Source organism: Labeo rohita, chromosome 15, assembly GCF_022985175.1.
Source record: "Labeo rohita strain BAU-BD-2019 chromosome 15, IGBB_LRoh.1.0, whole genome shotgun sequence".
Lineage (NCBI taxonomy): Eukaryota > Metazoa > Chordata > Actinopteri > Cypriniformes > Cyprinidae > Labeo > Labeo rohita.
In genome coordinates, this window is record NC_066883.1 from 10,402,147 (window position 1) to 10,415,899 (window position 13,753).

Below are 13,753 nucleotides of genomic sequence, written 5' to 3' on the forward strand. Positions count from 1 at the left end.
TGTTGTATTAACATTGGCTTGAAATACATGTTTTGTCCAAATAAAACAGTGTTTCCACCCGGAAGATTTGATATACAAAGTGCAGAGAAATATTGCGTAGAAATAAAATGGAATTGTGTCTAATGGCAATTTTCAGGAAAATCCAAAATGGGTGGCCATTAGAGGCCCGGAAGATGTTTCTTATTGGTCTGGTACAATAAATAATCTTCGTGTTTTTATTTATTTATTTATTTATTTATTTATTTATTTATTTTAGGTATAGTTCAATTCCTATCAAATAGCAGTGTTAACAGTAAAAGTGTTGAACTGTATCATTCAGGTGTAAATTATATAAGACTGACCATTATACGGCATTATCATGCCATACTTGTTACTTTTCTCATCGCTATCACGAAGGACCAATCACTGTTTGTAATTGCTGGAAACATGTTTTTTCAGAACAATTTTATAAACACTGCAATGGTGGATTTTTATTTGTATGTCAGGTGTCGGTCCTTTACATAAATACATTTAAATGAAGTTTATGAAGAAATTAAGTTTCTCCTGTAAAATAAAAATCGTCCTAAGATTTGAATGCGACTCAACGGAGTATTCGGCTCTCTGAGCCTATGTTGCGCCCCCTTGAGGAACACACTGTATGTCCAATATGAAAGAGTTTACCCCATATCAACTTTAGCCACCCAATGAAATACTAGCGACGCGCACAAGCAATTGTCCCTTTAATAAAAAAACAGTTCTGTCATCTCTGAACTTTATGTGTTTTGGAGTTTTTAGTACTGTTTTAAAGCGGATAGATGTCTGAAGGTAATATTATGATTTTGCCTTTGCTTATATGGGTGTTATCAGACACAGTTAGCCTTTAGCAAAAGAGAAAGCTAATTGTGTATTGGAAGTTTCTCCACTGTTTATGTGACTGATATTAGCACACAGCAGTGTGATATGTGTTATTGTGTTCTGTAGAGGTTTCTAAAAGGGCAGAAGAGGAGGCTGACACACCAGATCTCGAGGTAAATAAAAATACAATTGTGAGTTCATTTTATAATAGAGATGCACACACGTATAGGTGCAAATATTATACTTAAGATATGTGCTTAACATCAGACACACATGACACGTCAAACAACACGTTCATTAGACTTATTGACATGTACCACAATAATACCATGTATTTTGGGGCTTGTACAAAGCTAATAGCATGTTGCTGTTTTGGGACTTGGACTTTGAACTATGGAATTGACATGGTATTCTGTTTTTATCAAAATTCCATGTCATTACCATTTAACTTTACAGTATTATTATAATTGTAACTATGTATCCATTTTATAGTATATTTAATGATATAAAATATTTTATAATATAAATAATTTTAAAATATATGTAAAAAAAATGGTGGAAAAAATACAATAAAAAAATGCATATTAATACAATTATTTAATAAAGGTGCTTTAACCTTTTAAAAGTGCAAATTATCTTAAAAAGGCCAAATTTCAGCCGATATATTAGCTTGTTCTAGTGTTTTTATTTATTTTAGCATTTTTATTTTATTTTTTTATTTATGCAAAACATATAGAAAGTGAATATGTAAACATGAGATATAAACGCAAGATATGTAAATGTAGTAAACTTCCACCATGTTTAGCACAGTAAGCCACCAGTTTATGTCTATGCCAAAAAAAAGTACTATTTTGTTACGCTTTTCTACAGGGTCAGTCTGACGACAGCAGTGACGAGGGTGACGCTTCAGGAGATACTGAAAGTATGTGTCCAATAATTGGTCTTAAAGTACATATGAAGGTTAGATATGCTTTTTATGCTTTTTTTTTTTTTCAGTGGATTTCCTACGGAGTCTCTTCTCACGAACTCTTGGCCTGAGTTCTGGAGAGAAAGTCTTGGATGAGCTCACCCTGGATGGGGTCGCCCGCTATATCTTGAGTGGCAAATGTGAGTGAACTTCTCAGATGAGTCCAGTCTTTAAATGTTTTTTTTTTTCCTCTCTCTCCAGTGTTTAATTACTTATATTATATTCAAATTATTATTAGAAATTATATTCAATTCAGTATGTACAGTCAATTGCAAAAAAAAGCCATTTGTAGGTTGGTTTCCTGTGTAAACACTGTGGTGCTGGTAAAAATGTTGCAGGTTATTTTTGAGTCAGCTTGTGAGATGTTCTCAAGAAAATTGCAGTACGTGCCTAATTGGTATTAGGTGGAGAAGAAAAGTCACGTGTTAACTGCAAAAGAATTAAGATAAAGAATTAGGTGGTAAAACCATCAGGAACCCTTCAGTGTCCAGCACCACCATTTTCCAAAACTGCAACTTACCTGGAGTCTCCAGAAGTGCAAGGTGTCAGGTTCTCAGAGACTTAGGTTGATGACCGTAACTCAATAAGAATCACATGCTGAAGTGTAGTACAATGCATGAAGATTTTTTAATGGCTTTATACACAGATAAGTTGAGAGTGACTCTTGAAGGACCAGCACCACATCTTGTTGTACCACTATTTCAAGAATTTATTCTCCAGAATCTGGCAGTAAGTTTTGAGAGTTCATTTTTAGTCATCTCCTGTCCTGAAAAGTGTGAGTTGCAGAGATGAACTTAAAATGAGCTCCCAAAACTTACTGCAAGATTCTGGAAGATAAATTCTTGATAAATACAGATTTTTTTAAATGTTACAATGTGCTTGGAAAAAAAAAATATGATCAATATATCAACTTGCATAATAATGCACACACTGTAGATGTATTTGTCTGTCTCAACAGGCAAGAAAATTATCTGTATGGTTGGAGCTGGAATATCTACATGTAAGTAAACCACTTATCATAAACTGTAGTTTCCTTTTATGCATAAAAGCACGTGTATATATATATATATATATATATATATGAAGAGTTCAGATGAAAAACCAGCTATATATATATATATATATATATTAGATGTTGCGCTAGACTTTAACTTTGTCCGACAGGGTCGTAAAAATTCCGTCATCATCAATTATTACCCGTCATTTTATTTTCATATTTTAATTATAATAACACATTTAATTGCTTTTATTTTTGTTCACATTTTCATTTTTAATCATGAACCTATGGGAAGACATCGCAGTGTTTAAAAACAACAAAATACTGGGGCTGTGTAAACAAAACAAACAAACAAAAAAAAAGATTTCTCGATTTTTAATAGATTCTCATTTTGATGAACCAATATCGATTCTTAAATCCCAAACAATCTTTTGGTATATGCTGTTTGATATCCAATAAATAGCAATAGGCTAGGCTTTGTATAACTTTTGATACAAAACAATGTCTCAGATTTCATATTCTGTCTATTTCATTAGGAAATTCAAGCATTCAATACCGTTTTGGCCACTCTTTAATGTGACGTGATAGATTGTTGTAGATTCTGTGTACTCGCCTGTGCGTAATCAAACGCATAGAAAAACATTTGTGACAGGTTCGTTTTTATTCTGGATCCCCTGCTCTCCTGCCAGACTGGAGCGCACTCGCCACCAACTGGACAAGGGTGGGAATTACAGCTACAATTTAAAATAGATCACCCTGCGTGTATTCTGTCAAAGTGACGGATGACCTTTAGATTTTTCCGTAACTGATAAAAAAATTCCGTCAATGATGGACAATTTTTGGTTAACGCGACCTCGCATATACAGTACTGTGCAAAAGTCTTAGGCCACTAGTATTTTCACCAGCTAAAAAATGGTTTAAAGTAAGTTATTTCTATTTTTTGCTGCAGTGTGCCAGTAGGAAACATCAGTTTACATTTCCAAACATTCTGTTTGTCATTAATTGTGACAATCTAGTGAGATTTTTGTTTGCACAGGCAGTCTGACAACAGCCAGTGCTCCACACAGACATCTGATCTCACCATCATCCAGTCTGTCTCTGGAATGACATGAAGAGACAGAATAACTGAAACAGACTAAATCCAGAAGAACTGTTTCAACATCTCCAAGATGTTTCAAATAACCTACCTGCAAAGCTACCTGAAAAACTCTGCACAAGTGCACCTAGGGCAAAAGCTACTTTAAATGCAAAGGATGGTCACATCAAATGCTGATTTATTTTAGTTAATAGAAGTTCATTGATAAAGAAAATGCTTACCCTGATAGCACACGTACACGTACATATTTATGACATTGTTTTTGACAGCATCCTCATTTTATGTGCCTAACTGTCTAAAAATGTTAACAGTACTGAAGCTTTGTAGGTGTAGGTCTCTTTAAGCATCTTGGAGATGTTGCCACAGTTCTTCTGGATTTAGTCTGTCTCCGTTTTTTTCTGTTTCTTAAGACAGACTGGATTTAATGATGGAGAGATCAGATCTCTGTTTGCACAAGGAGTCTAACAACAACCTGTGCTCCATACAAAAATCTCACTGGATTATTATAATTAATGGCAAAATGAATGTTTAGAAATGTAAACTGATATTTCCTACTGACACACTACAGCAAAAGATAGAAATAACTTACTTTAAACCATTTTTTAGCTGGTGAAAATACTAGTGGCCTAAGACTTTTGCACAGTACTGTATATATATATATATATACACACACACACAGTTATGAGTTATTACATTATGATGACCTCCTGCCTATAGCAGTGAGCACACCTGCCTGGCAACCAAACGGTGCTGCAGATACAGTGTACAGAACAGTATACTGTATATACCACCCGAGGACCAGCTTTCAGTAGAGTGTTCGTTGTCAGAATGTGAAAAGCTTCCATTGCCGTGTGTCGTCCACAGCTCATTTATGCCAGAGGGAAGTGGAGACTGTTATGCATTGTTCACAATGACCATATTGCAGAACAACAGTGCGGCAGATCACCAACAGCTACAACAGTGCTAGTCTCGCATACCCAGACTGTCAGACTGATGGCAGAAGGTCTGGGAACCTTGGCCGCTTTGAATAGCCAAGGACAGCCCAAGAGACCATATGACTGAGAGGTAAAGCAATCAGTCACGTTTCATTTTGTGACACGTCATGTTTAGGGGCATGAAAATGTTACCACTATAACAGACTGGTGTGTGAAACTCTCGGACATATTTTAAAGAGTCTAAGTAAGTCTGAACTTTTCCAGTTTTGTGTAACTTAAGTCTGAAAACCATTTCCAGTTTTGTGTGCCATGTGTGACCCTGGACCACAAAACCAATCATAAGGGTCAATTTTTTGAAATTGAAATGTATGCATCATCTGAAAGCTGAATAAATAAGCCTTCCTCTGATTTATGGTTTGTTAAGATAGGACAATATTTGGCCAAGATACAACTATTTGCAAAAATGGAATCTGAGGGTGCAAAAAATCTAAATATTGAGAAAATTACCTTTAAAGTTGTCCAAATTAAATTCTTTGCAATACATAAAATAAGTTTTGATATATTTACTGTAGGAAATTTACAAAGTATCTTCATGGAACATGATCTTTACTTGATGTCCTTTTTTTGCCATAAAAGAAAAATGGATAATTTTGACCCATACAGTGTGTTGGTGGCTAACGCTACAAATATACCCGTGCTACTTATGACTGGTTTTGTGCTCCAGGGTCACATATGCATTGAACATTCAGTCAACAGTCCGAGGCAGAGACTACAACAGTGGTGACCAGGGTGACCAGCCGTGTCCCCATGCTAGCTGCACACCATCACCAACAACACGTGAAATGGGACCAAGATCATCAGGATTAGATTGTAGATGATTAGAAGAAAGTGGCCTGGTCTGACAAATCAAGATTCTTGGTGCATTACGTTTATGGTAGAGCTTGGTTACTCTGATTACCAACAGAGGCTATGAAACCTGGGGTTTCAGGTTGTGGACCAAGAACACTGTTGGAAACTCAGGCCCTGTTTATACTTGGTATTGAGATGCGTTTTGGTCGATCAGATCACAAGTGGAAAATGGAGAGACACAACCGTTTACACCTGGCATTTTAATCCATCAAGAGGAGGGTGAATGGGTGGATCCCTCTGCATCAAAACATGAGCGGGAGGGTTAAAGTTATCACACTTCTATATTAACAGTTACGTCTGCTTGTACTTACTGCTGGTAATGTTGTTAGCAAACATGCTGCTCAGAGTTTTGTTCATGAATATGTATGGTCTTATTCAGCTGTTTCTGAGTAACGGAAGACATACGCTCAGATTAGTTTCACGTTCTCAAAATTAGACATAATAGAAAATGCAGAGAGCAGCTGCTTTTGTTTTAGCAACTTCTATTTGAACTAGAAGTCAAGACTGGTGGAAAACATTGTGCTCGGTATGTTTAATGATCATCAGTGGCTTGAACGTTTTTGTATGTGACTGCGGACATTTAATACTCCTTGCATAAATTGCTGCCACTATTAATTTTGAACCGTCAATATTAGATCAGTAGGTGGAGAGTAGACAGTCTTTTGTGGCTGCTCGAATGCATTCGACCACATGAGCATCTACACCACAAAAGCAATCCAGCTGAATGGGTATTCGACTACCTCTGGAAGTGGTTGAAAGTGGACAAGCTCAAAGCTTTTCACACCCCGTTTACACCTGTATTTAGCGTTATCCACTTGTGAGCCGATCGGCCAAAATGCATCTTAATACCAAGTGTAAACATGTTGTGGACCAAGAGCGCTGTTGGAAACAGTGACTTGCAGTCATCAAAACTCTTAACTAAGGCAGTCATACCTTGTAGTTTATATACATTTAGGGGGTGGTGCTTACCCTGATAGCACACGTACATCTCGGAGACGTCTGTTTGACGTCTGCAAGATGTAGTTTGCTCATATGCAATACGTCTGTTGGACGTTTCCTATCAGTTGTCAGATAGACGTCTATTAGATGTCTTTAAGATGTTTATGATTTAGAATGTATGTAAACTGACATCTTACAGATGTCTGCCAGACGTATGTTTACAGCAGATGTTTTCCAGATCAAGAGATCTTTAACAGACATACGTGTGCTATCTGGGTAGAAATTGAGACAAAGTACCTGGGAGACAACCTTAAAGCATATAAAATTAAGTATTTACTAGGCATAGAAACCTGCCCTATTTCACCAGTCCTAATCCAAAAAGCATAATTTATATTCAAAAACTGGGGCAGAGGAACCAGACAAATGGTCTCAGATAGTCTCAGTACTCAGTACTCACTTGCTACAGACTTTGTCCATCATCCATCGTCGTAACCACTCGTCCATCTGATGACATCATCTTTACAGTTGTTGCTAAATACAATGTATTTGACCTTAGTTTTTCAGGTGATGGTATGTCAGGATGCAGGATCAGTAGATCTAAGACTTAAATTTGTAATCCTAAAGCACCCATTCATGGCAGCTGTGTTCTCTACTGGTGATTGCCATTACCGGATAATGTGCTATGCCACTGTGAATTGTCAAGGAGTGGTTCAAAGAACTTGATGGTGAATTTCTATCAATGCCTTGGCCTCCAAATTCACCTGACATGAACCTCGATGCCTCGCTGTGTGGCTGCTGTTTTTTGGTGACCTGGTACAAGTTATTAGATAGCTTGTCATAATGTAATGGCTCATTGTTGTGTATATATACATACATGCTCCTGACTATTATTGTTGCTATATGGATTTGTTTTGTAATTATTGTTTCATATGTTAAAATATTAATTAACCTGTAGCCTTTTCCACATTTAGCTGCTGGAATCCCAGATTTCCGCTCTCCCGGCACTGGTCTATATGCCAATTTGCAGAAGTACAATCTGCCTTACCCAGAGGCCATCTTTCAGATCGACTATTTCAAGGTCTGATTGTCATTTTGTAGAAAAACCACAGTCTCATTATTTGTCATCTGAGAGGACAAGAGCCAAATTTTTCTTTCTTTTTTTCCAGAAACATCCAGAGCCCTTTTTTGCTCTAGCTAGAGAACTCTACCCAGGACAGTTTAAGGTAAATGGTGAATCTTTTTCGACATACAAGTGTCACCAACGAAATTCTGTTAGTAATGAAATCAAACCTGAGCCTTTTTCATATCTTCTTGTGTCTCGAGTTGTTTAATACCTGCAAATGAAAAATCCATTGATCCTAGCACAATATTGCAAAATCAGAAGTCAGCAGCTAATGCAGCCTTTGGTTTCTTTCAGCCCACAGTGTGTCACTATTTCATGAAGATGCTGAAGGACAAAGGTCTACTGGCTCGCTGTTACTCTCAGGTAATAGAGTGTTTTTAGTTGTAAGTTTATGCTGTTATTGAAAAAAGAATAATAATTGTTATAATACATAATTGTTGTTATTTTTTAAGAATATCGATACTTTAGAGAGAGTTGCAGGTCTGGAAGGAGAGGACCTGATTGAAGCTCATGGTACATTTCACACCTCTCACTGTGTGAGCTTCCTCTGTCGTAAGGAATACTCCATGGACTGGATGAAAAGTACAGTATTGAACACTGAAATTTCTTTGTGGTTTCTGTTTTCTGAGATGTGGGAATATAGTTAACTATTTACATTTCATGTTTTTGACTCGCAGCTAAAATTTTTTCTGAAGATATTCCTAAGTGTGATTCCTGTGGGAGCCTGGTAAAACCTGGTAAGAGAAATTATTTCTAAGAATAAGAATAGTATATTGTTTTAATTAAAATTTGAATAATTTTTGGCTTCAAGATCTAGTTCACCCGAAATATGATGTCATTTCAGAGCTGTATGATTTCTTCCATGAAACACAAAAGATATATTGCAGAATCTAAAATATATAACAAAAAAGAAGTTCATACAGGCTATATGTGATAATCCATAGTCTTCTAAAACTATGTAAGCTGAGAATCATTCCAAAATTCATCATGATGATGATTTTAGCTTCTTTGAGGATGTATTTCTTCTCCTTTTTTAGATATTGTGTTTTTTGGGGAGAATCTACCTGCCCGATTCTTCACTTCCATGAAAATAGTGAGGATTCATGTTATCTGTTAAGGCTTATCTGAGTTACTTTCGAGTCTGTCCACATTCTCAGTTTGACTGGTATCATCCTACTGTTTACTGCAGGACTTTCCTCAATGTGACCTTCTCATTATAATGGGCACATCCCTGCAGGTTCAACCATTTGCATCACTAGTCAGTAGGTAAGATTTTCACTCATGTCTTCACACATACTTTGGGCCCCTCTAATTTTTTAGATTATTTCACATTTTCTTATTTCACATATTGTTATTGCTGATTCTGGAGGAAATACTATGGAATCGATTTAAATAAGGTAAAAAAAAAAAAAATAATAATAATAAGGTAAAAGATCTGGATTATTTTAATACTCTATTGAGTAAAAAACTATTATTGAACTATATGAGGGTTAAAAAGTCTTAAATTGTACAAGAAAGTCTTAATTATGATTAAGAGGTCCTAAATTTTAGGCACGGGAAGACCAGAATTGCAATACAGTGTGACGATTAAACTTCAAAAAAGGCTATGATTTTGTTAAATAAACATGAGCGTTGCACGTTCAAAGTACGGTGCTGAACAGGATTTCTAGGACCCTGTAGTTTTTTTTTATTATTTTATTTTATTTTATTTATTTATTTGTCGTATGTATGCATTAACTGCTCATACTATTTATAGCACTTGCTATTCAATTCTGTATATTATTATTTTTAAGGAAATACTGTATGTAGTTGTACATACAATTACATTGTACAATTGTACAATTACAGTTGTACAATTGTAGACACTTAATTATTGTCATAACCAACTCCTAACCCTAAACTTAGCCCTGGGTAACCCTCTTGAAATATTTAACCTAATTTATTTAAATATATTCTAGACTTCAGTTCGTTAGCCACAGCGCTTCATGTCTGATGTGTGACTCGTTTAACAAAGTGCAGTAAACAGTATAACAATTGCCGTACAAATTAGTGTGTTTATTAGTACTTTAATAAATTGAAAATAATTTGAATATAAATACTAATTTACAACATCCAGGAGCACAATGAACTGTTTTGGACAGCTAAATAGGCTAAATCGAGATCGCTTACACCCCCTCGAACACTCAAGTTTATGCCAGCTTTTACATTAAAAATAAGATGGAAAGATAAAAAAAAAAATGAATCTAGTCTTTGCGTCTGTTTGATGTTTCTTTGTTAGAATGGAATTGGTAGATGGCACTGTCCCAAAAAATAAGGTCCTAGAAATGTGGTCCTAGAACTGCAGCCTCCGGAATTGCAGGAACATAGTATTGGGGTTGTTTTTGTTCAGACCAAAGCAAAAAGCGACCCATGTTTTTACGTTGCAAACATGCAGAGCTGTAAATGTGAACTGGTGGATCATTAAGAAGATAATTCATCATAAAAATCTATACACTAACATGTATTTGTATGTTTTTTAAATAAATATAATAATTTATTGATAATAATTGTTTAAATTAATATAAGTTATAGTTTTGACTCATTGGTACTTTAAAGAAATGTGAAGTGTATTCATTACATAAAGCTTTTTGTTTTTGTGAAAAGTCTGAACTGTAAATCAGTTTTTACAGTAGTTTACAGTCATTTTACAGTTTAATATTTAATCATAGACATTGCCCTACCCTGCTCATATGGTATTAATTTTATTTTGACCTTAAAAAAGGTCTTAAAAAGTCCTACATTTGAGCTTTAAAAATCTTGCAGCAACCCTGTATGTATATATATATATATATATATATATATAACATATATTGCAACGATTAAAGGGGTCATCGGATGCTAAGTTCACTTTTACATGCTGTTTGAACATTAATGTGTGTTGGCAGTCTATAATGATAAAAATCCATGCAGTGGTTTTTAATTAATCTGTAAAAATAATATCCTCTTTTTCAAATCGAGCCATTCTCAGATGCCTGTCGTTGTTGCATCACACCGACAGAGGCCGCTCCCACGATAGTTGATTGACATGAGTGTCTTACCTGAGATCAGTTGTAACAGTCCAGCCTCCATGTTTTGATGCCAAAGCAGGGATGTAAGTTAAACAAGAATTGAGCGATTGAGGTGTTGTGTTGCTGGATGTAATAATGAACGTAGTGGTCGTCATTTACTCCCGACATCTGAGCTGCTAAAGATGCAGTGGAGCACCTTTGTTTCTGAAGGGAATGTGCCTCCCGATCTACATATATCTGTATATGTTTGTGCGAATCATTCGTGATCCAGCTTCACTTACAGCAGAAGTGACTATAAGGTTTTTTTTTTATGAATCTTTGCGATCGCCTTTCCTAATAACGTGCTAGATAGCAAGTTTAGCGGCTAAACGGGGCTAAATGCGGCTAAAGTAAACAGGCTCGTCAATCCACAGAGAGAAGAGAGGGGCGGGGCGAGCAGAGCTCATTTGCATTTTAAGCAGCCTCAACCAGAATGGGATGATTTTTGCAGAGCTGATTATGGCAAGGTAAAATGGGGGTTGTTTTACACTACCATTGAGAATTTTTAACCAAAGTATAGTATGGACTTTTCATTAAGACCCTAAAAATCGTATCGACTTGTGGAAAATGGGCATCCGATGATGACCCCTTTAAGCATTTGTTATGAATGGCTTAAAAATGTTTTGTAATTAGAGGAACGCTAATTTTGATCAAATGGCCACTAAATATACTAAATAAAAATATATGCTATTAATGCGTCACAAGAACTGGTCTACTTGCACAATCTGTAGCAGCCCGCCTGAATTAATGTGCATTAAATTAAAATTAAAATAATGATGTTGTTTATTTTTATTTTTCCAACAAATAGTATTGAATGAAGGACACAAAATATGTAGTCCTGTGATTATGAGGCCTTTGTAATGTCGTTATTTTACATCTCTGACTCATCCATTGTCTCATCTGCAGGGTGTCAAACAGCTGTCCTAGGCTGCTCATCAATATGGAGAAAACCGGACAGGTCTGTAATTGAATAAATGTACACTTCTGTTCAAAAGTTTTTTTTCTTATGTAAGTTTCTTATGCTCATCCAGGCTGCATCCAGAAAGAATAGTAATATTGTGAAATATTGTTTAAATGTATAATAATTGTTGTCTATAAGAATATATTTTAAAATGTAATTTATTCCTGTGATGTGATGCAAAGCTGAATTTTCAACATCATTACTCCAGTCTTCAGTTTTACATGATCTTTCAGAAATCATTCTAATATGCTGATTTATTATCAATGTTAAAAAAAGTTGGAACCTGTGATACTTTTTTCAGGATTCTTTAATAAATAAAAAGTTAAAGAAAAGCATTTATTTAAAATAGAACTCTTTTGTAACAATATAAACTACAATTAAAAAAATTTTGGTCAGTAAATTTTTATTCTATAATTTTTTAAATAAATTAATACTTTTATTCACCAAGGATGTGTTAAATTGATTTTAAAAAAGTGATCGCAAAGATGTATTGATAGAAAAGAATGTTTTTTTTTGTTTTGTTTTGTTTTATTTATCAAAGAATCCTGAAAAAAGAATCACAGGTTCCAAAAAAATATTAAGCATTTTTTAATATTAAACTGTTTCCAACATTGATAAAAAAAAAATAAAAAAAAAATAAAAAAAAAAAGTAATAAATCAGCATATTAGAATGATTTCTGAAGAATCATGTGATGGCTGAAAAATTCAGCGTTGCACACAGAAATAAATTATATTTTAAGATATATTGAAATAGAAAACCATTATTTTAAACTGTAATAATATTTCACAGTATCACTGTTTTTTCTGTATCTTTATTAAAGTAAATGCAGCCTTGATAAGCATAACATAATTATTTAAAAAAACATTTAAAAACGTACTGATCCCAAACTTTTGAATCACAGTGTATGATAATTATAAACATAGTAATACAATGAATTAATTTTACAGTTACATTTTTGCATTGTTTTTTTCTCAAACAGTCAGAATTTGGCATGGGGTTATTCGGTTTTGGAGGAGGAATGGATTTTGATTCAGACAAAGCTTACAGGTGAGGCCTCCCAGTATTGTCATGGTTTCTTGAGGTCTATTCACAAGCATTGTGAATCTCTGAAAAGAAACGCCAAAACTATTCAAACTATCCTGATACTGATTTTAAGTAGATATAATATATGGGCCATTCTCTTGAAATTGTGCTATTTGTGGATTAATGTACTGTAAGTGAATAAAATGTTCAAAAAACATAAAAATCGTGTGAAAAGTGTACAGGTGTTAGTGGGGTTTGAAAAGACAGTATTGATTTTTATTGATCGTTCACAGAGATGTGGCTCACCTGAGCACCTGTGATGACGGCTGCATGGCTCTTGCCGAACTCCTGGGCTGGAAAGTAAATACAGGCATATTCACACACACATCTGACATTTAATTTAAATCAGTAATATTTTTTCCTTTCCTGAAGTATGTTTGTTGCATGAAATGTTACCACTCTTGTTTCAGGCAGAGCTGGAAGAAATGGTGAAGCGTGAACATGCTTTAATTGACAACAAAGATGCCAAAAAGAAGGACAAGGAAGCAAATCAGAGCTCCGGAGACACTGGGGCGGAGGCTGGAAAGAGTGACAAGACAGAATAACCAATCAGAGCATGAAGAAGGTTTCCATGGCAGCCCTAATAGATCCATGTAATTCACTCCAGTTCTCGAAGCCAAGACTGGCCTTTTCGAGTCTACTGTCGATCACATCTTACTGTTTCTCTGAGCTGCTGTGTCTCTCATCTGCCTGTAATAGCAATATAGATGTAGAAATAGTACAGAAACCTAACAGAGCTCAGACAGGAACAGTGAGACAGACAGACAGCAAACACTCACAGAAATATGGTGTTATGTTTGGGCCATGAGACGACTTTGATTA

At 35.1% G+C, this 13,753-nt stretch overlaps 1 protein-coding gene across 1 annotated transcript; it reads left to right on the top strand.

Annotated features, from left to right (window-relative positions):
• The first annotated feature begins 660 nt into the window (after window positions 1-660).
• sirt2 (sirtuin 2 (silent mating type information regulation 2, homolog) 2 (S. cerevisiae)) lies at window positions 661-13,663 on the top strand. The gene is made up of 16 exons (XM_051129257.1): window positions 661-804; window positions 961-1,007; window positions 1,705-1,756; window positions 1,831-1,941; window positions 2,760-2,801; window positions 7,649-7,755; window positions 7,844-7,900; window positions 8,095-8,163; window positions 8,253-8,382; window positions 8,478-8,537; window positions 8,838-8,893; window positions 8,990-9,066; window positions 11,793-11,844; window positions 12,828-12,895; window positions 13,165-13,231; window positions 13,342-13,663. Exons 1-16 carry the CDS (start codon window positions 795-797, stop codon window positions 13,474-13,476), a joined length of 1,140 nt encoding a protein of 379 aa, XP_050985214.1. The 5' UTR covers window positions 661-794; the 3' UTR covers window positions 13,477-13,663.
• The last annotated feature ends 90 nt before the right edge of the window (window positions 13,664-13,753 follow it).

What these genes read in the sequence shown, in the direction of transcription:
- sirt2 (XM_051129257.1), top strand. An exon ending in CTCCATGGACTGGATGAAAA is followed by an intron (nt 8,383 to 8,477) that starts GTACAGTATTGA and finishes TTTGACTCGCAG; the next exon opens with CTAAAATTTTTTCTGAAGAT. An exon ending in CCGAACTCCTGGGCTGGAAA is followed by an intron (nt 13,232 to 13,341) that starts GTAAATACAGGC and finishes CTCTTGTTTCAG; the next exon opens with GCAGAGCTGGAAGAAATGGT.